We start from the raw sequence: 27,183 nt of genomic DNA, 5'->3' as shown, positions 1-27,183 counted from the left end.
GCAGCCACGGCCAAGGAGAGAAGCTTCTTTGGCTCTGCGGGGAAAAGACGGAGAGTCAGGAAGAGAAAAAGAAGGTGGAGGAGGCAGACGGAAAGCGACAAACAGAACAGAAGTGTTTGAACCTAAGAAGGGCTCCTCCCACGGGAACCAGGAGGGGAATTTTGGGTACAGGACCCAGAAGCAACACGGTTTTTGGGATATATTCATTGAGAGGGAGCACTTTTTTTCCACCCCCTTGTGAATAGGGAAGCCTTCTCGGGCGTAACGGGTCAAGATGGCCTCTAATGCTGCCGAGGTGGCGATGACTTCGTTCATCATGAACGAGGACGAGCTGAAGAGGAAGCAGAGGGAGAAGCTGAAGAAGATGCAGGCCACCGGGGGAAACCCCCGGCCCGTGCGCTCCCTCTTCCTCTTCAACCTCAAGAACCCCTTCCGCAAAGCCTGCATCAACATAGTGGAGTGGAAGTATCCTTTCTAGTGTTCTGACTGCACACATTTGTACACTCTCACTCTCCGTCTCTCTCTCTCTTTCACTCTCTTTCACTATCGCTCTCTCTCTCACACACACACAAACTGCATTCCTATCATAATGGGTACAATTTGCCCCAAACTCCATGTTCCACACATGGATTGAAAGTGCTCCCTGGCATTTTGTGTTCCCTGTAAGGATATAATCGTGCAGTGTATGTTACAGTTTCCATAACATGTCCAGCATGGAATCTGTAGGGAGTTGAAATGTATCACCTGTAAACTACCATGTCAGATATACAGACAAGCTATGTATACATCGCTAATAATGAACAGATGCTCTGCGTATCTAAAAGCTAGGTTATTTTGCTCCTGAAAAAGGTCAAGTCCCTTATCCTCTTGAAAAGCTTTTGAGATGGTTTGGCCGGAGGTCAGAGTCGGACTGGCCGGAGGGAGATTTCCTGAATGGCCGGTCAAACGGCCACGGTATAATGCAAAAAAAAATATAATAATAATAATAATACACAGTCGTGGGCTGGTCTGCGTTTCAAAGTCCCGCGACGTTTTTCAGTCCCAGTCCAGACCTGCCGGAGGTGTTAAGACTTGTGTTATGTGTGTGGCTGACCAGTATCAATGTGACATATGCAGGCCTGGTCTTTTCACTGATCCAGGGAGTTAACCCAGCACCTCGTTGAGCCATCGGTTGGACATAATAAATAAAACCTCTTAATTCAGTGATAAGTCTGGCTGGCTCACGTTCTGTGCTTTTAAGTCGAAATACTTCCATGGATATGTCAGCACGAGGCTAGTCTGAATACTGCCTGTTGGTGTTGAGTGGAGGTCTTTCTCATGGGGGGACTTTCCACATTGCTTTTAGACCAAACCAGATTGCCTTATTTATGCTGGCTATATATAATATATGACCTAAAATAGATTAGGATGTGGTGATCAAGCCATGTTAGCTCGTGTTTTTGTCTTTGTCATTAAGGGTAGTTATTATTTAGGAATAATTGCATTGCTCAGTGGACATATTTTTCTTCAGGATTTACGATAATTGAGATTACATGTATCTGTCTACATGTTTTTACAGTAGCCTACTTGACATTGTCATCTGAAGTTTGTCAACGATTATCAGTATCAGTAGATTATTGGCCTTTTCAGTTCTAGTTTGGGTGGTGTGTGATATTCGTATAGATATCCGTTTTTCCATTTGAGATCACACACTTGGACAAATAGAAGAAAAAGACCAAATCTACTGAAACCATTTTTTGTAAATTCTCCCACTTGACACCCATTAGCCGACCATGATCTTTAGAACAGATGAACAGTTGATTGAACTGGGAACTTTTTTCCTAATACATGTGAAGTGTACATAGTTTGATCATATTCTGGGGCCCTCCAGCTGTCCTGTGGCATCACAGTCAGACAGCCCACAACCCCCTGAGCTGGCAGGGGAATTCTCACAGAGCGCCCCCTCTGGACCGGACTGCCAACACGCTGGCGAGAGCAGGCAGGATTACACACAGGAGGCCACAGATGGTAGATGAATAGTCTTTGAGGGATACGTTACAGCGAGGTACAGTTATCAAAGTGCACTGGTTACAGGCTCGACTATTTTCAATAATTAGGGGTTTGAGTTGGACATTGAACCTGCAGTTTTGTGTCCTACTCAATCCATCACAGTTCAGAAAGCACCAATCCATATCTAATCTGACAACATAGAACTATCAGTCCCGACCCACCTCCCAGACACAGTCAAGTCAAGGTTGAACTTGAAAAAAAGAGAGATTTGATGTCTGTCAAACCAGCCCCTATGTTTCTCTCCCTGTCTGTTCTGTTTGTCCTCCATTTTGTCACCTTGTTCTGGTCCTGACCCTACCCTCCTCCAGACCCTTTGAGATCATCATCCTGCTGACCATCTTTGCCAACTGTGTGGCCCTGGCCGTGTTCCTGCCCATGCCTGAGGAAGACAGCAACAGCACCAACACCAGCCTGGTGAGCAACCAAACTTCTCTTCCCATCAGGGGCGTTCAGGCTGGGTCATTGTCTTCCAGTGTCTACACTCAGACACAGAAATATATGTATACATATAAAAAAAGTTCTAAATAGACCATTCTGCAACCCAAACAAAGAACCCTTTACTCTAGAAAAGTTGTCCTAATATAACTCTTTTTAGAAAATAAATAACCAAGAAGGATCCAAAACAACACTTTACTGAGCTGAAAAGTGTAAATGTAAAACCTTATTGTCTGAACCTATATCCTTCCATGTTCCCTTTTCATTGTCATAAGAGGCTTTATGTGCTTTGTGCACCCATTTGTTTTTGTAGACGGTTTGTAGTTTGGTTTAGTTTTTGTTGGTTGTCGCTGTACCATTTAATCCCTGGCGTTGTGTTTGCGGATTTATCACAAGCCGTGATATCGGCACTTTAACATGCCAGAGCCAGTTCGTGGCTTTTCATTTGTGGCTCGCCTTTGAACATTTGGAGTTAGTGAGGTCAGACTCTCCACTCTGGTCACTGGCTGGTTGAGAAAGCTCCCGAGTCCCATCCTCAACATGCCTCCAGGACAGAGTCAGTGCTTTCGTGCTTCAGTTAACCCTCTGGTTCCCCCACAAGAACCCAGAACACGTCTTTGCCAGGCACGAGACTGCTAATGTGTTTACATTCAGCACCAGGCTATAAACCATGTTGTGTCTTTCTCATAAGAGTAAACCCCTCCGACAGAGGTTGTTGGGACTCATTTAGCATTTAGACTCGCATTGACAATGTATTGTAAACGTGACATTGAATGTTTATGGCACCTCTGCGCAGTAGCTAATGGTTTTCTTAGCATCCAATCCTGGCTGTATGACAGGTGAATGCATGTCTTCTAAATGTGGCTAATGTCGTGAGACAGTAAGGTTAGACCAGTGGCAAGTGCTGGTGTCATGTGTGTGGGCAAGAGGAGGACCCAAACGCAGAGAAAGGCAGGCAGGCAGGATTCCAAATATCAAAATGTATTTATTTTAGAAAACTTGGGAACAAGTAGGGAATACTCACACAAGAACAAACTAAGCAAGGGACCATATATACACAAAAAGAAAACTAGACACCGGTGAAACGAACTAAAACAAATTAGCAAACTTAAAACCTGACCTAGACACTTAACAAGACACAGGTGCAGGGAATCAGACACAGGGAAACACTAGGGCAGGGAAAAACACATGAATTCAGGCTGGGGTATGGCCGTGGGTGTGACAGCTGGTCTTCCTTTAGAGGGTCTGTGATGGCATTTTTTGATATAGTTACTAAGAATGTATTTTTAATAGACTGAGGTTGTGTTTAAACAAATGGATGTTGCAGTTGGTCTTAAGGTATTTATGGTGTTGGTTTATGATGCCTGATTGAGAAGCTAGGGGCACGGAGGTTGGGGGATGTTTGAGTTCTGTGGCCTAAAGGGAGATGGGTAGATGGATCAGTTGATCTAGCAGCCCTGACCTTTTGGCCGAGGAGATTGTGTCCTGTGTCCTGTTTGTGTTTCATTAAGGGTATCTTTACTGTCCTCATTTAGATAAAGAGCCGTGACATCAAAAGACTTTGGTCACTTGACCTGGGGGGTTATATTGTCTTAACTGTCACTGACCAGTGTTAGCCAATCACAGAGACCACTGCATTGATGAATTGAACATTTATTAGGGGATCTGTTTTAAGTGTATGAAAGCACAAGCTTTATGATTGTTCTTTATCACTCTGGCGAACGACCTGTGGCTAGCACCTCCTTCGTTATGACTGATCAGCAAAGCTTTGTTTAATATTACGTAATTGTATAGTCCAAATAAATTGTATTAAAACCACATCTCTTGACTGTTCGGATCTACACAGTGACACTTGAATTTCCACCTTTACAGGTCCTGGTGTTTTTTGTATTTTTAGACCTCTCTCCTGAGGTGTGTGTTAACGCTGCAAGGGGTTGCAGGCCACAGATTTGAATCGGACATAGAAAAAGGTGTGTGCGTGTCTGTGTATGAGTGTCTATGTTTCTGTGTCTGTGTTTGTGTGTCTGTGTCTGTGTGTTTCAGTGTCTGTCCATGATTACATACATGTAAACATTTCCATGAATTGATTTATGGGTTTACGGTTGGACCCAATGCTTTGAGTGCGTTTGCATTTTTGTGCAAAGATGTACACACGTGAAAGCATCTAGAGCCGGAGTTCAGCCAAGTCCCATGTGCCCAGCCGGCTGGTGGCTGGCCCAGTCCCATTTGCCCAGCCAGCTGGTGGCCAGAGGGGAAACTTGGCAGTCTGACCCTGCTAAAGACTCTTGACCTCATCGCTCAGGGTGCTAACGTGTTGCATCCAGACAGACACCTGCTTCCGAAGAAACATCCGTGCCATCCATCCCCCCCCCCCACCGCAGCACAATAACACAACAGCGCTGCACATGGGGTCACACTCGGAGGTTACACACACCTTTGCACACACACACAAGGGCCTATTTCCCTCCGTGAAATTCATCGAGCAAATCACCAGAGGCGTCATTTGGATGTTATGCAGGTCTACAGGACTTTTCTACCCGCCCCCTGGACGCGGGCCCCTGGGCCAATCCTCCTCTGACTCGTCAGCATGGTCATTCCAGAGATGTTAGACCCGAAAGAGTAACTGACCTGGAGGAGGGGGGGGGGATCACGTGTCTCCACCAGGCCCCCTTTGGCAGTCAGAACTAGGTCAGTCTGGACCAGCAGCACCTCAATGATGCATGTTGTCGTTGGAGAGCTTTGCAGAGAACCGCACCCTCTGACAGTCCCCAGTCATGAAATATGACGACTCATAAAGCGATATTCGATCGCTATTAGCAGCGTGCTAATGGTCCGAGTGTTAGTTTCGTGTTGTTTCTGACAGGCATTGAAAAGATTTTTATTGACTTTGGTGGGTTGGTTACCAAGTCCCTCAAATTAAATTTGATTCATCTGAAATAAAGCGCAAGCGAGAATTCATTTAATGGCACCATTTAAAGGTTGGTCTGAATATACTTTAAAGCCATGGACAATTAAACTTACTAGCTATAGTCATAGTTATAAGCTACAGCCAGTTATTTCTATGTTTAAGTTGTGTACATCTAATGTTTTTCATTTATTATGTCATTCAGCTTCAGTCAAGTGTTGAAAAATTATAATGAGTGTATTTTAGGAAAATTCTTTAACTAAGGTTACTCCAAGCAATGTGCTTCGACCACAGTGCGGCTAGTGTACAGTACACACACACACACACACACACACATACACACACACACACATACATACAAGGGCCCTGAGAGGAACCATACATGGTGTTGTCGACAGTGTGTTTGCTTCTGCTCTTACTGATACCACAGTGAAAGTCTAAGGTGAAACGCAAACAATAGTTTTATGCAAGCTTGTTTTCAACATCACATAAAACATTACCAGCTTTAATATGTACTGGCTGTAACTCATCTGCATTTACGCATCCTTGAACAAAACATTTGAATGCTTCTTTGAAAGCAGGTTCTGGTGCATATGGTCCATTTGATGAAACTCAGGCGTTTGAACTTGTGGCACCCTCTTTCTGCTGTTTATCTCTGTATCAGTTTCTCGTTGTCTTTCTTGCCCGCTCTCTCTCTCTCTCTCTCTCTCTCTCTCTCTCTCTCTTTCTCTCTCTCTCTCTCTCTCTCTCTCTCTCTCTCTCTCTCTCTCCCTTCATCCATTCATCCCCTCTGCTGAGACACACTCATCCCTTTAAGCCCCTTAATACCCTATTTAATCAAAGTGCAGACAGACAAAAGCAATACAAAAGGGATTGGAATACAAGTCAAACTTAATCTAATCTAAAGTGCCCATTTCTATTTTCTTAAGATGTATGTCACATGTCCCAGTAGCCTCCATCCTCACTCTTTAATCCTGTATCAACTAAATATCACCGTCATATTTTAAGGATTAGAATGATGCAAAATCTAATTTAGGTTGTTTTTTCATTTTTTCCAGGAAAGTCTGGAGTACATCTTCCTTGTCATATTCACATTAGAGTGCTTTCTGAAGATAGTGGCGTACGGGCTGGTATTCCACGAAGGAGCCTATTTACGGAACTGTTGGAACGTTCTGGACTTTGTCATCGTCTTCATGGGGTAAGATGAGACCTTAGAGAGGGGAGCTGTTTTTCTGCTCCCATAGTCGTTTCAGAAAACCACTCCAACCTCAAATCAACAACACAAGGGTACTTTTAACAAAACCGAATCATCTGTACCGATTCTACCTTGCTCAGTTTAAAACACACTGTGAAATTATTCTTGTGCTACACATTCGTTGACAAACATTATGTCTAGACTGGACCAAATGTATGACCTACCATTTGACAAAATTCCCTTCACCTCTTATTCTCAGTCTCAAATACTACTCAGTCTTAAATATTAGTTCAGTCCCATATTTTACTATTTTAGTCAGAATCAGGTTTATGCAAAGTAAGTTCACATGAGGAATTTGCTTTGGTAGGTGGCGCATAACAATTAACATGGTAAGTAGAAGCATAAAGAAAGATAAAACAAGTACTGTAGTAAAAGGCATAAATATAAAATATAAAAAGATGGGTACAGATGCATTGTGTTGTCCCACAGTGTCTTCACCGTTGCCTTGGACACCATCAACCACTTAGCTGGCGTGAACATGGAGAAGGGCGGGGGCTTCGACATCAAGGCTCTCCGAGCCTTCAGGGTGTTGAGGCCCCTGCGTCTCGTGTCAGGAGTCCCCAGTAAGAACACGCTCTGCACTGATGTGTGATGAAGACAAAGATGCCATATAGCTGGATTGACACACCACTGGAACCTTTTTTGCTTGTATTAAATTAATAAGATGTATGTTTTTTTCTTGTATTGAGAACCTAACAACGCTTCACAATTCTTTTCCAAATGTTCAATTTTTATCACAATCCATAGAGTATTTGTCCTTTAAGGTATACGTGTGTGTGTGAAACCAGTGAGTAAAATTAGCTAAATATGTTCCCCCAGTTAGCATTGAATTTGTCAGTATGTGCTTCCTGTATTTAAATGTGTTTAAATACATCCAGGCCTACAGGTGGTGATGAACTCCATCCTCAAGGCTATGCTGCCCCTCTTCCACATCGCCTTGCTGGTCTTCTTCATGGTCACCATCTACGCCATTGTGGGCTTGGAGTTCTTCAAGTGCAAGATGCACAAGACTTGTTATTACGTTGGCACAGGTCTGCAATAACCTATAAAAAGAATGATGTTACCCCTTAAAAGCTTCACTGCAAATCAAAACATCACCACTAAGTATCTAAGTAAACTACAGCCAAGTACTGAAAGGGCATGACGTTAAAAATCCAAATGAGTCATTGCACAAAACAATGTTTTCCGAATCCTTACAAAAATGTGACCAGTAATCCACTCCTCCTCCTCCTCCCTCCGTCAGACATCATGGCCACAGCGGAGGGGGAGAAGCCGGCTCCGTGCGCCCAGGCCGGCAACGGGCGGCGCTGCCTCATCAACGGCACCGAGTGTCGGCCGGGCTGGGAGGGTCCTAACCATGGCATCACTCACTTTGACAACTTTGGCTTCGCCATGTTGACCGTGTACCAGTCTATCACCATGGAGGGCTGGACAGACGTCCTCTACTGGGTGCGTTTTTTTCACACCAGCACGGTCTGCAGCCTTGACCAGTCTTTCAAGACACCATTAGTTGGTGTACATTTTGTTTTAGCCCAATAGTCATATAAATGTCCTGTAAATATCTCTTTCTCTTAACAAATCTGCACACCACTTTATTTGAAATCAGGGCTGTTGGGAATAGACAGGTGCTTACTCCATGGAATGGCTCCTAGAGATATGTGGGGAACTAGTAGCAACAGACGAATCCTACTCTTCACCTGACATTATCTTCCGTAGACACGACTCTTCTGTGTTGTGTTCCAGGTGAACGATGCCATAGGTAATGACTGGCCCTGGCTCTACTTTGTCACGCTCATCCTGCTAGGCTCCTTCTTCATCCTCAACCTGGTCCTGGGCGTGCTCAGTGGGTACGGTGACCTTTCACCTCTCCCTCACGCTCATGTATCACAAGGCCTCTTAACACATAAAGTCAGTCTTTTTTTCATGAACAGATGACATCATCTCCATACGTAACAAAACAGTACAGTGCAAACGTCTTAGGCACCACCAACAAATCGTATGACCCTTACTAACGTACACAAGTCCAATCCCTTTCAATCCAAAATAAGACTGTTTAAATGTCCTCTTCACCTATCCATCCACACACAGGGAGTTCACCAAGGAGAGAGAGAAGGCCAAGTCCCGCGGAGAGTTCCAGAAGTTGCGGGAGACCCAGCAGCTGGACGAGGACCTGAAGGGCTACATGGAGTGGATCACCCAGGCGGAGGTCTTGGATGCGGATCAGGACGGTAAAGGTGCATGAAGGTTTCCTTGATCTAACACCTCTCTGTCTGCCTGTCTGTCTGTCTGTCTGTCTGCCTGTCTGCGTCTGTCTGTCTGTCTGTCTGCCTGTCTGCCTGTCTGCGTCTGTCTGTCTGTCTGTCTGTCTGTCTGTCTGGGGTTGTGTATAAGCTCCCTCTAAATGTTTATGGAAATGTTGATTTAATAAGTTATGTTCTTTTCTATTCTATGTCATGTTCGATTCCAATACCTTGATGTTTCTTGACAGGACTCCTGCCGTTGACAGATGGATCAGAAACAGACAGTCTTTATGAACTGGAGGGAAAGAGCCGCGTCATCTACTACTAGTCAGTTTGATCAGCAAGTTGCAGTTACAGTTATTTACTGACATGATGGAAGTGTGATACAGGCACACACAGTGACTATGACTGAGTTATGTTCTCCCTACTTTCCTTCACCCGCTTGTCCTCCTTGCTCTCTCCTGCTTCCTCCTGCTGTCACCTCTCTCTCTCTCTCTCTCTCTCTGTCTCTCTCTCTCTCTCTCTCTGTCTCTCTCTCTCTCTCTCTCTCTCTCTCTCTCTCTTCAGTCGCCTGGCTCGGCGTTGGGACCGCTTCTTCCGGATGAAGTGTCTGGTGTACATCAAAACCAAGGCTTTCTATTGGCTGGTGATCTTCCTGGTCTTCCTCAACACGCTGGCCATCGCCACTGAACATCACAACCAGTCCGACTCCCTCACAGCTTTTCAAGGTGCGTTCAGCACACGCAAACAGAACCCTTTTCTTCAGCTATGCACAAACATCAATGCACTCAACAGATACATGCGTTTATATATTTCTTGTAGAAATGTCCTTTATTTTTCAGCCTTTTCCTTTGAATAATGAACCTACTCTTATGAATATATCAGATTACAATCGTTACAATCTATACATTTTTGTATATGTATACAATGTCAATGATAATCTTTTTGATATATGTTTCTCTCCTATCTCTTTTTCATTTCTCTTCCCCACTAACTCAAACTGGTGACTGTCAGACGTTGCCACCAGGGTGCTCCTGGTCCTGTTCTCCCTGGAGATATTTGTCCAGTTGTACGCACTAGGTCCCAGGACCTTCTTCATGTCTCTTTTCAACCGTTTCGACTGCTTCGTGGTGGGGGTGGGCATCCTGGAGATCATCCTGGTCTCTCTGGAGGTCATGACCCCGCTGGGCATCTCCATCCTCAGATGTATCCGGCTCCTGAGACTGCTCAAAGTCACCAAGTAGGTCACTTGGATTGGAAACTGGTTAATCTACAACTTGTGTCATAGTTGTTTTGTCTTGTAGAGTTAAAATAAATGGTACTTCCGGTAGATAATCAAATGATAATTTGCAGTTTTATATAAAATAATTTTCATTATTTTAAGACAAACAAGTTTGTCTTAAGGGACATCCCCTAAAAATGGAACGTTACAAGAGTACCATGACATCATTTTATATCTTATACACAGACCCAAAATATAAACATGTAACTATACAACAAAGTGTTGATCTCACAGTTCCCAGAAAGGATCTCTCATGTGAAATCCAAATGGTTGGGGCTTATTTAAAGATTTAATTTTAACTGACCGTTTTAAGAGCTGTATTTTGTTTTGTATTATATTAGCCTGTGACTATCTCCTCTCTCTCTCTCCTGTGTGTGTGTCAGGTACTGGACTTCTCTCAGTAACCTGGTGGCCTCCCTCCTCAACTCAGTGCGCTCCATCGCCTCCCTGCTGCTCCTCCTCTTCCTCTTCATTGTTATCTTCTCCCTCCTGGGCATGCAGGTGTTCGGGGGCAAGTTTAATTTCCCCGACCAGGAAATAAAACGCAGCAACTTTGACAACTTCCCTCAGGCCCTCATCAGTGTGTTCCAGGTGTGGTAACCCTCATGCGCTGACTGCGAGCTCTATTCAGATATGAAGTTCTTGTTAAAAAGTCTTTGGATACGGATGTTGTTTTAAACTATTGTTAAGCTCAGTGACTTAGCATGTGTTATCATCTAACATCTAGTTCATTAGGAGTCGAATTTCATTTTGAGGGTTTCATGTTTGGTCTGAAGCATCTGTTTCGGTGTTTTCAGGTGCTGACTGGAGAGGACTGGAACTCCATCATGTATAACGGCATCTTGGCCTACGGAGGGCCGTCCTTCCCTGGCATCATGGTCAGCGTCTACTTCATCATTCTCTTTGTCGTCGGAAACTGTATCCTGAGGAGACGTACTGGAGCTGAATATGAGATGTCTTAGATCATTGTTAATTTTTCAGGCTTTTTAATAGCACTGGAGTTCTGATGATTTAAACTGTACCATAGCATCTAATGAGGACAGCCAGAGGACTAGGGAAAAATATGCAGTTTTGTTGCTGTTGCTTGTTGATGATGCTGACATTGTGGTTATTATTCTGAGCTTCGCCGCAACCAGACATCCTCCTCAACGTCTTCCTGGCCATCGCCGTGGACAACCTGGCGGAGGCCGAGAGTCTGACTTCGGCTCAGAAAGAGAAGGCAGAGGAGAAGCAGAGAAGAAAGCTGCTCAGGTAAAACAACTCTCTTTCTCAAACGCCACACAGAGATGATAAACATGTTTTGATCCCCGTGCTGTTCTATATATGTCTGGGTTTCCATGAATACAATGTTATTTTTCTCTCTAGATCCAAATTTCCTGACAAGGCTGACGAGGAAAAGGATCGATTAGCTAAGAAGCTGGCTGAACAGAGGGCAAAGGCCGATTGCATTCCTACCACAGCCCAGGTCAGAACTCTGTCTGAGCCCGCTTGGCTTGGATGTGGTCAAGATTCCAGTGCCATACTGCTAGAGTGGACACTTCAATCAGTCAGAAAAGTGCCTTGGTCCAAATGATTTCAGGTTTGAGCTGATCAGTGCGTTTCCTTTTTTTCCAGCTCAAAGTGGATGAGTTTGAGTCTCATGTCAACGAAGTGAAAGACCCCTTCCCTCCTGCAGACTTCCCAGGTATGCCAACTGTCTAAAACTTGCAGGCCTACTTTACACAAAATGTAAACGTTTCTTAAAAAACGTTAGTTTGGTAATTTACAAACTACCGGTAAATAATGATACTGTACATTATGTAATACATATGAAAACATATTTTGGCAGTAAAACACCCCTAAACCTCTTATCTTCTACACGCCTCTGTATTTCACATGTTCTATGAAGTTTTAATGGGAGTTCAGTCAATGCACTTAGGTCTTAGGGTTCATGTGCAGAGTGCTGAACTCATTACTGGCACATGTCCTCTCCTGGTGTTGGTACTGTTAAGTATAGTATCCCCTAATTATTATTAGCCAGGACAATTTATAGTTCAGGTTTCAAGTTTGACTATGTCCACCTTCTCTGACTACAACCTTATACAGCTTGTGAAAGCTCACATGTCTTTGTTGTGCTTCATTTTCCAACAGAAAATCTTGGAGAGCTGCATGTTCTAATCCCTCATGTCTTCTACCGGTGCTTTTAGACACCCGTATTTGAATTTCAATAGCTGTATTTCAATCACAAAACTGCTAACAAGCACCTCCCCCACATCTAACAAGCTCACCGCTCTGTTAGGTGACGATGAGGAGGAGGAGCCAGACATCCCCATCAGCCCACGCCCCCGGCCAATGGCTGACCTCCAGCTGAAGGAGAAGGCGGTGCCCATGCCTGAGGCAAGCTCCTTCTACATCTTTGGACCACAGAACAAGTGAGATCAACAAAAGTTGAAGAAGTTGGATAAATGGTCATTGAGAAGTTGTCTTTTTGAAAAATATTAATTAAAACAATGGTCATTTATTTGTTATATTTTTTAACAATATTAATGAATTGAGCTGTCTTACTGAGTTAGGATCATCTGATATCCAATAACAAATCTTCAATGTGTGTGTCTTTGTGTGTTTGTGTGTGTGCATCCGTGCGTGTGTGTTCGTATGTGTGTGTTCGGCCAAGGTTCCGTAAGCTGTGCCACAAGATCATCAACGCCACGCCCTTCACAAACTTCATCCTCCTCTTCATCCTCCTCAGTAGTATCTCTCTAGCAGCTGAGGACCCTATTGACCCCAGGTCCTTCAGGAACAAGGTCCAAGCTCTCTCTCGCTCTCTCTCTCTCTCTCTCTCTCTCTCTCTCTCTCTCTCTCTCTCTCTCTCTCTCTCTCTCTCTCTCTCTCTCTCTCTCGCTCTCTCTCTCTCTCGCTCTCTCTCTCTCTCTCTCTCTCTCTCTCTCTCTCTCTCTCTCTCTCTCTCTCTCTCTCTCTCTCACACACACACACACACACACAAACACACACAGTCACAATATTAATAAGAACCACTTCAATTATGTGCAGGTCTTGGCTTCTGCAGACATCGTCTTTACCACTGTGTTCACCATTGAGATTGTGCTCAAGGTAAAATTTCCTAGAAGCACTTAGACGTTGTTTCATTTAAGCTGGTGTCAGTTGTAGCTGACATGCATGTTTTTGTCCGCGTCTAACTATCCACGTCTGACCACCAGATGACAGTGTACGGAGCCTTCCTGCACAAGGGCTCATTCTGCCGCAACTCTTTCAACATACTGGACCTGCTTGTGGTGGGCGTGTCTCTGCTCTCCATGGGAATGGAGTGAGTTGATTGGATAGCGACAGCCACACACTTCTAATCTGATTCCATTCAAAACAGTTCTTCTTTTTCATTCTGCCCATGGGTCGTTTCTTGGTTCACTTCCAACACGAGTGACTCGGAACATTTCCACAAATACGTATAACCTTGGATGTGTGTGTGTCTGTTCTGTGTAGGTCCAGTGCCATCTCTGTGGTGAAGATTCTCAGGGTCCTGAGAGTGCTGAGGCCTCTGAGAGCCATAAACAGGGCCAAGGGGCTAAAGGTACACACACACGCACACATACTTCTGCATACACACACATGCAATGAACACAGATAGACGTATTGTACCCAGAAACACTGTGTAGTACTGCTGGGGTGTGACTGGACCTGTTCTGTTTGACAGCACGTGGTCCAGTGCATGTTTGTGGCCATCAAGACCATCGGCAACATCGTGTTAGTGACCATGCTGCTGGACTTCATGTTTGCCTGTATAGGAGTACAGCTCTTCAAGGTGACATTTTGTTAAATGACTCGTGCGACATCTTTTTAAACGTTAGATTTTTGGTGTTTTTAATTGTCATGGAGCGGCTTTGAATCCTTTGTCTTAAAATAATCCTTTATCTGCTTCATTTCCAGGGCAGATTCTTTAGTTGCACAGACCCCTCGAAGTTGACGCCAGACCAGTGTCAGTACGTACTTTCTCAGCATATCTAATTTGCCCATTTCTGAGGAACTCTTACATTTCGGTTCATCTGCCAAATTGTTAACACATTATGAAATAAAAGTAATTTCATATTAATATTAATAACAATAAATAGTCACTATTCATAATCATATTTTCCTAATACTAATCTATTCACCAATCACTTGTTCTTTAAGAGGCCTCTTCATGAAGCACATGGAGAACTCCCTTCATGACAAAGTGCTGGCTCCCAGGGAGTGGATCAACAGCGACTTCAACTTTGACAACGTGCTCAACGGCATGTTGGCCCTGTTCACCGTCTCCACGTTCGAGGGCTGGCCTCAGTAAGCAGTCTAAGACCACACTGGAATACCAAGACGGTCACTCAGTTGCATGATTTTCATCTTTCTTCCATTCCATTATGTTCTTTCATGTCCATTATACATTTCTTCCTGTGTTAGAATCGTACATCTCGCAAAAGGGGATAAAGTACCAATGAACTGTTGTGTATATTGAGCATCTTTCTCCCTGCCCTACCCCTCCCTCCCTGTCCCCCTCCCTTTCTCTTACAGGCTGTTGTACAGAGCGATCGATTCCAGTGGGGAGGACATGGGCCCAGTGTACAACAAACGGGTGGACATCTCCATCTTCTTCATCATCTACATCATCCTCATCGCCTTCTTCATGATGAATATCTTCGTGGGCTTCGTCATCGTCACCTTCCAGGAGCAGGGAGAGCAGGAGTACAAGAACTGTGAGCTGGACAAGAACCAGGTGTGTGTGTGGAGTTAATACGGACAAGAACCAGGTGTGTGTGTGGGGGGGGAAGGGCAGGAGTACAAGAACTGTGAGCTGGACAAGAACCAGGTGTGTGTGTGTGGAGTTAGTACAGACAAAAAACAGGTAGAGATGCTGGACTCACCTGGGCTTGCTTTGACATGCAGGGCCATGTGTACCACGTCCCACGCACCTTGATAGAGCTTCTACATTTTAGAAGGCCTATTTCCTAAATTGAGATACACATGATTAGATACATTATTATTGGCACAGTAGACCCTTGACAGATATTATCTTTAAAAAAATCACTTACAATACGATTTGTCTCATTGTTTGGTCATACTCACGATACGCATGATTTGTATCTCATTTTGGATAAAGTGTAAATGAATAAAATGTAAATATTGCTCAAAATGAAGTAATAGATGTATGCGTGCGTGTAGTGCTGTGTTCTATAACAGACTGTGAGTCCATGTCTGTTCCCCGTCTCCAGCGCCAGTGTGTCCAGTACGCCCTCAAGGCCGGCCCCCTGAGGTGCTACATCCCTAAGAACCCTAACCAGTACCGAGTGTGGTACATCGTCACCTCCTGCTACTTTGAGTACCTCATGTTCTTCCTGATCATGCTGAACACCTTGTGTCTGGGCATGCAGGTACACAAAATGACGCTCCACCACTTTGAAATCTGTTTCATTCACTCAACACAAACGATTCACGACATGATGTCGAATATTCAATGATGAAGGTACCTTTCCACATTGTTGACGTATTTGCAGGATGTTGTTTAAGGTTTTCTTCAAACCGTTGGTTTGTGTGTCTCCTGTCTAGCATTGTAACCAGTCGGACCATGTCACCAAGTTGTCCGACACTCTGAACGTGATCTTCACGGTGCTCTTCACTGTGGAGATGGTCTTGAAGCTAATGGCGTTCAAGGCTCGGGTACGTCCTGGACCGTGGGCTGGCAGGAAGGAAAACAGTTCATGCTTAATCTAGAGTCATCATCAATCAAAATGAGCATTGAACTATGATAACTATGATGAGCACTAACTACTGATAACTATTAGCTAAGTGTAAAGTATTACTATTTCATAAAGTGTTAAAACACGTTTTCTTTTTGCGTTGTACCTCGGTTGTGTCATGTCGTTGCAGGGCTACTTCGGAGACCCGTGGAACGTGTTCGACTTCCTCATTGTCATAGGTAGCGTGGTCGATGTCATACTGAGCGAGGTCGATGTGAGTATCACACAGCCACATTCTGGAGTCCCAACAGGAGACACACTTCCAAACGTGTGTGCGCTTAACATGACTTTTTCTAAGGAACCCCCAAGAACAGTAGAGGGCTGTTGTCTTCCACTGTGTTGTAGATCTGTATGTTTGAAATCGACAAGGATGTTTTAGCAGGTGTTGTACTCTTATAGTTAAAAGGGTTCACTCATTTGGATGTGATTTACAATCCATGTCATCGGACTGTGTTTATCCAACACCCTGACCTAGAAACACACGGTGGGCCCAGGACAGGCTTTGGTCAGATCTAGTGAACAGGATATGGTCAGTACCACTGCTAAATTAGGAACACCCCCACTACACCCCCCCCTCACCCACCAAACACTCGCTGCGTGACCATCTCCCACCTCCCTCACCATTTGGAATGCCAAAGTCATGTAACTCGATAAACCACCATTGAAATCAAGCACCTGTCCCTTTGAGAGATGGACTGAACATTTTGCTTCAGTAACACCTTTGATGTTGAGTGGTGTTTTGCTTCAGTAACACCTTTGGGTGTTTTGTGTCACGGTTTTTGTGTGCTTTGTTTTATTGACTCTGGTTAAGGGCAATGTCGCACAAATGTCTTTTGACACTGGTTTTACGGTTCATGTTCACAGAGCGCTTTGATTGCAGCCCTCAGTACTTACAGTACCTTGAAGTTTGAAGCACTGTTGTAATCACTGTTGTCATCACCCGTATGCAATTTATGTGACACATTCACATTTTCAACATCCGCAATCTCACAAAATCGCACCTTTGTCACCACACAGCACTTTCATCTGCTTTCCATTCACCTGTCTAACACTACACCCGTTCTCTCTCTCTCTCTCTCCTCCTTGTGTCCTCCTTTTTCTCCCTCTTCCCCTTCTATTCTTCCTCCCTCCTCCCCCGCTACCTTCTCCCTTCTTTCCCTCTCCACCAATCTCACCATCCTTCGTCCCTTTTTCGTATTACTCTCTCTCTCTCTCTCTCTCTCTCTCTCTCTCTCTCTCTCTCTCTCTCTCTCTTTCTCTCTCTCTATCTCTCTCTCTCTCTTTCTCTCTTCTCCGGTTTCCCTAGAATGCCCTGGCTGCCAGTGGAGGACTGTACTGTCTCCATGGCTGTGCTGTAAATATCTGCATGGGCCTTGTCGTGTGAGCACCTCCTCTCTGTTTCACTGGCTACAGTAACCCGACTGTACTGCCTGTCCACAGCTAGCTAGCTAGTTAGCGCGCTAAAGGAAAATTGGCGTTTGAACTGTCTAGAGGCTGCTGTCATGTCAGCGGTAGATTAACACTTTGGTGCTTGTTGTATTAGCTAAACCATTTGGTTTAATGAGTATACCAAGTGTGAGTATAGTTTCTGTTTACCCGAACATGTGTCTAACTCTGTTAATTAATGGCTTCGACAAAGGAGGCATTGGTATCTGTGTCCTAATCTTCCATGTTTATTGTATATTTTGCATGAGCTGGAATTGTTTAAACATGCTTTTGTATGTAGGCCTATCGGTTGTGTTAAGAGTACGTAAGTTCATTAATACGTTGGCTTTCTAAATATGTCCACTGAATTTTTGGTGTGACTAAGATTAAAAGGCATGTACAGTATAAAGAGTCATTGACATGCTACCTCAGTAGTGCCCAAGGAACCACAACAAGTAAACTGATATAATCTGTCTGCGGTGTGTCCCATTGCAGGAGACAAACCCAATGCAGGCCATTGCTGTAAGTCATTACTTTTATCATGATATAGCATTTTTTTTTGTTTCTTTTGACCAGTTTTGCACTTGGTACTGCACATACACTAATAATAGTGTTGTGTTGATATAAAATTCAATCAGTAAAATAAAACGACACATTCTTCACTGCGTGCTTGAAGGACTCAGAGAACGCCAGAGTGTCCATCACCTTCTTCAGACTGTTCCGCGTGATGCGTCTGGTGAAACTGCTCAACCGCTCAGAGGGCATCCGCAACCTGCTGTGGACCTTCATCAAGTCCTTCCAGGTCAGCATCAGACCAACCATCCTCCTCCTCATCTCTTTTATCCCCACTGTGGGTTACGTGAAGATCTGTGTGTGTGTGTTTGTGTGTGTGTTCCACAGGCTCTACCCTATGTAGCGCTCCTTATCGTCATGCTGTTCTTCATCTATGCCGTCATTGGGATGCAGGTGAGCGTCTCCCTGTAGTACTGACTGTCGATGCGTCACACACACTGACAATCAGAGGTGTGTGTTTGTGAGCAAGCAGGCCGGCAGGCCGTCTGTCTGACTGACTGACTGACTGAAAGACGGACAGACTTACTGACACACATACATACACACACACATACACACATACATACAGACATACATACACACATGCATACATACTTAAAGTCAGTACATGCAGAACGATGGATCTGCTGTTTGTGACATTTGGGTTCGCCCTCCATCAGGTGTTTGGGAAGGTTGCCTTAGTAGACGGGACGCAGATCAACCGCAACAACAACTTCCAGACATTCCCTCAAGCTGTGCTGCTCCTGTTCAGGTGAGTGGGACAGAGGAAGGAGGAACAGAGGGAGGAGGGGGGAGGGATGAGGGGGAGGAGGGACAGGGGGAGGAGAGGAGAGGAGAGTGAGGAATGGAAAAGGGGAGGGACTGAAGGGGGGAGGGATGTGGACTGAAGGGGGGACGGAGGAAAGAACATAGACAAGAGAGGAGAGACAGGGAGGTGAAACTGAGGGAGGAGAGACAGAGGGAGGAAGGGGGAGAGACAGAGGGTGGAAGGGGGAGAGACAGAGGGTGGAAGGGGGAGAGACAGAGGGTGGAAAGGGGAGAGACAGAGGGTGGAAGGGGGAGAGACAGAGGGAGGAAAGGGGAGAGACCGAGGGTGGAAGGGGGAGAGACAGGGTGGAAGGGGGAGAGACAGAGGGTGGAAGGGGGAGAGACAGAGGGAGGAAAGGGGAGAGACAGAGGGTGGAAGGGGAGAGACAGAGGGTGGAAGGGGGAGAGACAGAGGGTGGAAGGGGGAGAGACAGAGGGTGGAAGGGGGAGAGACAGAGGGTGGAGGTACAGAGGGAGGTAATGATGGAACAGCTAACTCTAGTGGAAAACATCCGGCTATGTTTCCCTCATCCCACCATCAAGTTCGTATATATTCTCACCCAATCAGATGTGCCACTGGGGAGGCGTGGCAGGAAGTGATGCTGGCCTCCATGTATGGGAAGAAGTGCGACCCCAAGTCAGACTTCCTGCCCGGGGAGGAGTACACCTGTGGGGCTAGCTTTGCAGTGTTTTACTTCATGAGCTTCTACATGCTCTGTGCCTTCCTGGTGAGTTCCCCTAGAAAGGACTCGTTAGGGAAGACAAGGCACAGCTGGTGCCTTGTGATGCTATAAAAATTACAGTAAAGTTCTTCCAAAAATATCAAAAAACTAAATGTTGTATTTACAGAGTAGCTTCATATGACTTTAACATGTGACTGATACTTTCTTCAGATCATTAATTTATTTGTGGCTGTGATTATGGACAACTTTGACTACTTGACTCGTGATTGGTCTATCCTCGGCCCTCATCATCTGGATGAGTTCAAGAAGATCTGGGCTGAATATGACCCTGAAGCCAAGTGAGTTTCTGCCTGCCTGCCTGCCTGCCTGCCAGAAAGCCATAACAAACTTAAATTAACTTCCATCATATCAGGGTGCAGGAGAGCTGTAGAGTGTTTAGTTCATTGAGTGTTGAGTGTCTTTAGCATTCTTCTATAAAGTGTTCTATAGTCAGTATCGTTATTCCAATTTATAAAAATTACATCAAAGTAAATTAATTTCCATTCAATTAGAACTCCATTCAATTTGAGTTCTATTAAATTTGACCTGCAGGGGCCGGATTAAACATCTCGACGTGGTGACTCTGCTACGAAGGATCCAGCCGCCGCTGGGCTTCGGGAAATTTTGTCCTCACCGCGCTGCCTGTAAGAGACTGATCTCCATGAACATGCCCCTTAACAGTGACGGAACAGTCACCTTCAATGCCACCCTGTTCGCTCTGGTCAGAACTGCTCTCAAAATCAAGACTGAAGGTACTGCTTTTTGAAAACTGGACACACACACACATTAGTTTTCGGTTGATATGATGAGGTTGAATATCATTTTGCCCCTTCTTGTCTTCGTCAGGTAACTTTGAGCAAGCCAACGAGGAGTTGAGAGCCATCATAAAGAAGATCTGGAAACGCACCAGTATGAAACTGCTAGACCAAGTCATACCGCCCATCGGAGGTAAACACCACAACATGTGATTGTGAACTGTTCATACAGTTGTTCTGTACCTTTGAACAAAAACACATCAAACTGTATCATCAATGACATCATGTCGTGTTCCGTCCCCAGATGATGAGGTCACGGTGGGGAAGTTCTACGCCACTTTCCTGATCCAGGACCACTTCCGGAAATTCATGAAGCGTCAGGAGGAATATTACGGTTACCGTCTGACCAAGAAGAGCTCCGACGAGGTCCAGGTCAGATCCGGCAGGAGAACATCACTCTGTCTTCATCTCTCTACCTCCATCTGCATCCCTCCATCTCTATCTTCATCTCTCTACCTCCATCTGCATCCCTCCATCTCTATCTTTATCTCTCTACCTCCATCTGCATCCCTCCATCTCTATCTTCATCTCTCTACCTCCATCTGCATCCCTCCATCTCTATCTTCAGCTCTCTACCTCCATCTTCATCCCTCCATCTCTATCTTCAGCTCTCTACCTCCATCTTCATCCCTCCATCTCTATCTTCAGCTCTCTCCCTCCATCTTCATCCCTCCATCTGTATCTTCAGATGTCTACCTCCATCTTCATCCCTCCATCTGTATCTTCATCTCTCTACCTCCATCTTCATCCCTCCATCTCTATCTTCATCTCTCTACCTCCATCTTCATCCCTCCATCTCTATCTTCATCTCTCTACCTCCATCTTCATCAACCCATTTCCTTTCATGGCTTTTTAGTTTGCCATCCTTCCTTGCTTTTTTTCTCAACGGCAACCCAGTGCATTTGTCCTCCACCTCCCTCTCTCTCTCTCTCTCTCTCTCTCTCTCTCTCTCTCTCTCTCTCTCTCTCTCTCTCTCTCTCTCTCTCTCTCTCTCTCTCTCTCTCTCTCTCTCTCTCTCTCTCTCTGTCTCTCTCTCTCTGTGTGTGTGTGAGCAGGCCGGTCTGAGGAGCATCGAGGAGGAGGCAGCGACGGAGCTCCACAGAGCCATCTCAGGAGACCTGCTGAACGAGGAGGAGTTGGAGCGAGCCATGAACGAGGCTGCCGAGGGGGCCATCTACAGGGTGAGGTCCAGCGGGGCCGCAGCTCAGAGCGCGGGGGCGTCCACACGCTCACAAGGACTGTGGAACGGGATCGAAATAGAAAAGTTTGAGCTGTAGTTTGAATCCATAGACCCAGTATCTCCATGAGAAGAACAATGATAACCCCAGTTTACCGTCCTGTCTGTCCAGCGTAATGGCGGCCTGTTCGGGAACCAAGTCGACCCGTTCTCCTCGGAGCCCAGCAGCCCCTCGGCCACCCAGATGACCAGCCATCGGCCGCTGCAGTTCTCCGAGAGTCGCCGCGAAGATGTCGAGTCACCGCCCGGCTCCGCCTTCCGGCCCGGCCAGGAGTTCTTCCCCGCGACGCCGCGGGCAACGCAGAACAACAGCAACAACAACGCGTGAGTGTGGCGCAACACTGGAACCAGCCTAAACGTACAGAAACTCTGTGTGAGCGACACGATATGATAGTGCAGCGAATCTTCTGAATCCTCTTATGGAGGATACAGTGATGTACTAGCATGACGATGTTTACTGCACATGCTGTACATAAACATGGCTTTGATGCCCTCTGATGAATGGTGTCGTTTGTTTTAGTTATGTATACGAGAGAGAGGGAAGACCCCAGACCTACTCTTTCAGAGAAGATCCAGATCCTGGTCAGTTTAGCAGCCTAACTCCATACCGCTCCCTACAATGCATACTTCAATGATCTCAGTGTTCTCTTGATCCGTGTCTGGAGCCCCATGACTTACCACATTTCTTCCCTCTTTATTTCACATAGATACCAAGCACTTCTCCGACATCACAGTGAGAACAGACGTGAGTCAGGTAACATGCCTAGCAGAGGACACGTCTCAGCTCAACGCCGTCTGCACTGTTACACCAATCAATGCTTGGATGACATAATGTAACCTAACCCTCTGTCCACCTGTCTGGTCACAGTTTCCCTGTGACCTGAGCTACGCTGACAGCCAGGCCCACTGCCCCCCCGGGGCTGCCGCCATGCCCGCAGCAGCCGACCAGCTCATCCAGGAGGTTAGTGTTGCAGCCGTCCAGCTCCCCATCCAGACATCTGTCCTGGGCGGGGGGGGTAGGGGCGCGGGGGGGGGGGGGGGGGGGGTTGAGTGGTGACTTTCTTTTCATTCCAAAAGTGTAATCAGGCATGAGTGCATATACTGTAGTTTCTTTTTTCCTGTCAGGCCTTGATGGTGGGTGGTCTGGACTCCCTCGCCAAGGACCCCACATTTGTGTTGGTGGCCAAACAGGAAATGGCGGAGGCCATGCACATGCCGGTAACTGACATGGAGGGCGTGGCCCAGGGCATCCTCAACGGACGCAGTGGCCGAGTCACCGCCGTTAAGAGGAAGAGGCGCCCGATCCCCATCCCTCCCTCGGTCCCTGCCAGTACGGAACAGGAGAGCGCACATGCCGACACTTCCGTCTAGTATGCTTGTCAACCAATTGCTGTTGTCAGCGGATCATATGACTTTACATTTGACGAGGCTGTGCAGGTGACCTCACAGCATAATCTAGCCGCGTGTGTTGCGCTGGAGATGGAATAAACCAACTAACCAGGTTAAGGGTCGAGCTAACTGACTAGCTCAGGGTAATCTAACTGACTAACAAGGATAAACGATATTTTGTTCATCCTCACAGCATCTCAGGCGCCCTGGTTGATTTCAACAAATAAAAGACTTCACTTATGTGAAAGTACCACTGACTGACAAACGTTTTATTTTTCATGTTTGTTAAAGGTGATCCATTTCATAGAGTGGTTGAACAACCAGGAGGTCTGTTGAGTGTTTATCTGAAGTTTCAGTGAGATGAAAGCAGTTGCACATCCAGAACATTTTCATAGGGGTGGCCAGATGTCTCCAGTACTTATTTTGGGGTGGCACACACAACTAGTTAACAGTAGCATAGCACAAAGAGACAGTTAACAAAACTATGTTAATAAATCACATAAGAGCTTTTGCAATAAATTGTAATTTTCCACATTCATACATTCTATTTGACACCTATTTATAACATTTGCAACAATAGGTTTGCTCACTTGTAGAGTTTGGTGTGTTGGGTCTAGTAACTAATTATTAATCATGTTGCTGTCCAATCAGCAACAATTATAGTGAGGCGAGTCCCACAACCTTCTAAACCACAATAGAATGTGGTTTATGCATCAACCACTGTCTCCCTCAAATGTGTGGGACTAAGGTAACTGATATAAACTAAGGCAATGTATGTTAAAGGGAAGGGTTTACCAATCTCTGTTTTATTATACGCTTGTCTTTTCTTTGACAACACAGTTTTGTGTGCTGCCTACCCTGCAGAGGGTGTAGGAACATTCATTTTCAAAGAAGGTTTTTTTCTTATTGTGTTGGACATGGTACTTTTTAATTTACGAGAATTCTTATTTTGTTAACAAAAAATTAACTGTAGTATATCGACTGTACAGTACTTTGTGTAAACTTTGTTTTCATTTTACATTTCAAATGTAGTATAGTATATTCAGGTATATTTATTTAATAAATATGTGTCGGAAGTATTGATTCAATTCAGTTGTGTAAAATACCAATTTGACTATTTTGAAGGGACTTTTCTGGAGAGTCAATTAAGTTATCACTATTGCCAGTGTCTTCAGCATAGATATTATTGAAAAAATAATATGGTGGATTTAGTCCAAATTTCACTGGAAAAACATTGCCTGTGTTTGTAACTGCATGCACTTGTTATTTCTTGTGCCTCCATGTGGGAGTCAGGTGGCTGAGCGGTTAGGGAATCGGGCTAGTAATCAGAAGGTTGCCGGTTCGATTCTCGGCTGTGCAAAATGACGATGTGTCCTTGGGCAAGGCACTTCACCCTACTTTCTTCGGGGGGAATGTCCCTGTACTTACTGTAAGTCGCTCTGGATAAGAGCGTCTGCTAAATGACTAAATGTAAATGTAATGCTTTCACTGAAACAGGTCTGAAGGTGCTATGTCTCCCTCTGGTGGCTGTACCTGGTGGTACTCTTGGTTTACTTCCCTCTCTGTGTTACTGCAGGACATGGACCTAACCTCTATCATACTTGACCAGTATTACAGTATGTTACACTTAATCTCACAATTTTTGTGACAAGTGACAAATCAAAAGAAATTATCCGAAACATTCTCTGTCTTGTGTAAACTGACTTTTGACTTTTTAAGTGTTCTTAAGTGCTTAAGATGAAATCCATTTTACATCATTAGAGACACATTTTTATGAAATATGTTTCACACTACTACTATTTCATGATAAGGTTGCTATATATCCTATACCAAATTTAAAAAGTCTGTATGGCTAACAGGCAAGCTGATTACAACAGTGGAATGTTACCTAGTTTTAAACCACGTCATTTTCTGTAGCAGGTTAGATGTCTACCAGCTACCAACTATATGCTTACACAGCTGTTGTGTTGGTCAGTGTTGAATTGCTGCCTCTGGTATATTGACAAAATAAATTTGAGCATGTTTGTTTCAGTTTTGAAATGGAAAATATCTGTCTTTTCTTGAATTGCTGATGTGGCTGTCTGTCATCAGAGATGCAACTCATCTCTCTAGACTAGGAGCACCATTTCAAACCCCTATACAGAGACCCTTAAGTGTAATGCACGTTCATGCATGCGTACATGCATGCACCATAGCCTGTTTCCTCTGGATGGGAGACAGTCATTTCAGTGCTTATTACACATAGTTACTAGGAACGGTGCCTCAGCAAACAATATATCATTTTTTTGTCTCGAAAAGTCCACATTAACCTTTTGTTTTACGTCTAATAACACCAGTACATAGAAAACACAGGAATTGTACTGGTTTAATATTATGTATTGATTGTCTGATATGTTTTAAAAACTAAACAGAACGTTTTTGTAATTGTGCCCAAGCGTTGGCTCCTGACTAAACGACTGTGACACATTAGTTTTGACACATTAGAACAAAACCACACACAAATGTGAAAAGGCAGGGAATGAAATGCAGGGGCCCGGGCTGGAATCATCGTCCCCCAAGTTGCATGAATTTTATTGTAAAGTTGAATGCATGTAATTTCCTTTTTAGACCTACGGTATTTTATCCCTTGTGAGTGAATACTTTCACTAACTGTACAACAGAGGGCGCCAATACTAATCAAACTGCTAACAAGGACTGCTAACAACTACTGTTCCAACTTTAAATATCATATTTTTTGCAACCGTGAGTGACTTGCAACAAAAGATTGTATTTAATTTAACTGAATCAATTGAAAATTTGACAATAACAAAAGTAAGAATAAATTGTATTGGTTGATTGGACCTTAAGTGAACTTGTGTGTGTGTGTGTGTTTGTGTATCAGTGAGACAGCAAAGAAGCAAGAGGGGGATCCAAACGGACTGCTTCCTGTGTTTTTGACATTGACTTTACCAGACTTTGCTGGTCGATATCCACTGTGGAAATGGACAGCGTAGCAGGATTCACTTAGAGCAGGCCACAGAGTGCTACATCAGTGAAAACTGAGAAGACCCGTGTCCCACATCTCCCCCACAAGCACCCCCCACCCCCACCCACACCCCCCACCCACACCACCACCCCCAATCTTTGACTGCAGGCGCTGCTTTGATTGCTCCCACCCTCGACAACAGAGCATCTTGATTAATTAAACACAACATCTTGTCAAGGGAAAACCTGTCCCTTTTCTTATTCCAACAATCAATCCCAGTAACCAGTACACTGGAACTCATGTAAGCCCCTTCTTTTAATGAAATAGAACATCCTCTTGATCTTGGTTGATGTTTTATTTCGTTTTACAGTCAAATAATTGTGACAGGCGCTAATGTTCCTTTAGGAAGAAGGGACTTACTGCACCTACAGTGAACAGGCCATGCTGTCACCATTCGCTGTTACTGTTTGCTGGTGGGAGATTGATACAAAGTAAGAGCTGGCAGTAGGATTTGTCTGTAGCTAGTGTTGCTTTTCGATATGTGCCTTCATGCACAGGTAACGTGTATCTGTTTTGTTCCGACACCTCCCAGAAATCCAGAACCTGGCTCCCTGTAGAGGTGGGCCATAACCCTTCTCTGGTATTTCATGGTAGACTCCTTGAGGGGGACATTTCTTCTTCAGTATCTCAGGGGGATTGTAGTGACCGGTGACAGTTAGGAGCAGGCCCAGGTTACCCAGAGTACTGGCAGGTCATTTTAGCAGTGGTAGTGGTAAAGGGATGTGGATTCCTGCTTTCTAAAATGAATGTTAGGGATTGTGCTTTTGTCTTACAGGCACACTTTGCCACCTGTTTTGCCTTTAGTGTAGTTGAACTGCAAACTACGTATATAAACAAACTCGCACCAATGTTTCTCATACTTAATTTTTTTACTTAAAGAGGTTAAGTGTTGTTATTTCCTGGAGTCCATGGTCCTTGGTGATGTAGTAAACATCCCCATATAATAAATGACTAAAATGACTAAATGACTAAATATATAATACTAATGCTAAAGTTGATTACTTAAAAATGCCTTATTGTGTAAAGCAGTCTACTTGTCAGTGACATTTTCTTTCAAACTTTTCAAAATGTAAAATGAATGACATTACACTTAGAACATGTTCCTACATGCATTTTATTGTTGAATAAAACAAATTATATTCATCTTAGTTAAATTTGTGTGTGGGTTTTTCTTTTTGACTTTACTGTTTGCTGCAGATATAAGCCAATTTCATGTTACCAAAGTGTGTCAACGGATTTACAGCTGCCCCTCCCTCAACCGA

General features: G+C 44.7%; 1 protein-coding gene across 3 annotated transcripts; it reads left to right on the top strand.

The window, feature by feature from the left end:
* Positions 1–23,146, top strand: LOC134018577 (dihydropyridine-sensitive L-type skeletal muscle calcium channel subunit alpha-1-like). 3 transcript variants are annotated; one of them, XM_062458628.1, is made up of 44 exons: positions 2–465; positions 2,358–2,463; positions 6,448–6,587; positions 7,074–7,207; positions 7,523–7,675; positions 7,888–8,093; positions 8,388–8,491; positions 8,733–8,872; positions 9,133–9,211; positions 9,452–9,612; positions 9,899–10,124; positions 10,550–10,757; positions 10,964–11,084; positions 11,303–11,417; positions 11,532–11,631; positions 11,781–11,850; positions 12,445–12,577; positions 12,820–12,949; positions 13,197–13,256; positions 13,364–13,470; positions 13,644–13,731; positions 13,855–13,962; positions 14,088–14,140; positions 14,331–14,477; positions 14,706–14,907; positions 15,404–15,562; positions 15,738–15,848; positions 16,059–16,142; positions 17,235–17,282; positions 17,849–17,875; positions 18,030–18,155; positions 18,254–18,319; positions 18,586–18,677; positions 19,302–19,461; positions 19,627–19,754; positions 20,008–20,207; positions 20,302–20,403; positions 20,515–20,642; positions 21,326–21,451; positions 21,620–21,831; positions 22,028–22,089; positions 22,215–22,252; positions 22,376–22,468; positions 22,633–23,146. In XM_062458628.1, exons 1-44 carry the CDS (start codon positions 275–277, stop codon positions 22,876–22,878), a joined length of 5,490 nt encoding a protein of 1,829 aa, XP_062314612.1. In that variant the 5' UTR covers positions 2–274; the 3' UTR covers positions 22,879–23,146. The 3 variants fall into 3 exon arrangements, with proteins under 3 accessions (XP_062314613.1, XP_062314612.1, XP_062314611.1); XM_062458627.1 differs by having other exon boundaries at positions 22,215–22,261; XM_062458629.1 differs by lacking the exon at positions 17,235–17,282 and having other exon boundaries at positions 1–465; positions 22,215–22,261.
* Positions 23,147–27,183: the final 4,037 nt, after the last annotated feature.

The sequence above is a fragment of the Osmerus eperlanus genome, chromosome 4 (assembly GCF_963692335.1).
Source record: "Osmerus eperlanus chromosome 4, fOsmEpe2.1, whole genome shotgun sequence".
NCBI classification, from domain to species: Eukaryota; Metazoa; Chordata; class Actinopteri; order Osmeriformes; family Osmeridae; genus Osmerus; species Osmerus eperlanus.
Note: the sequence above shows the minus strand (reverse complement) of the source record. Positions and strands in the feature narration are given on the sequence as shown.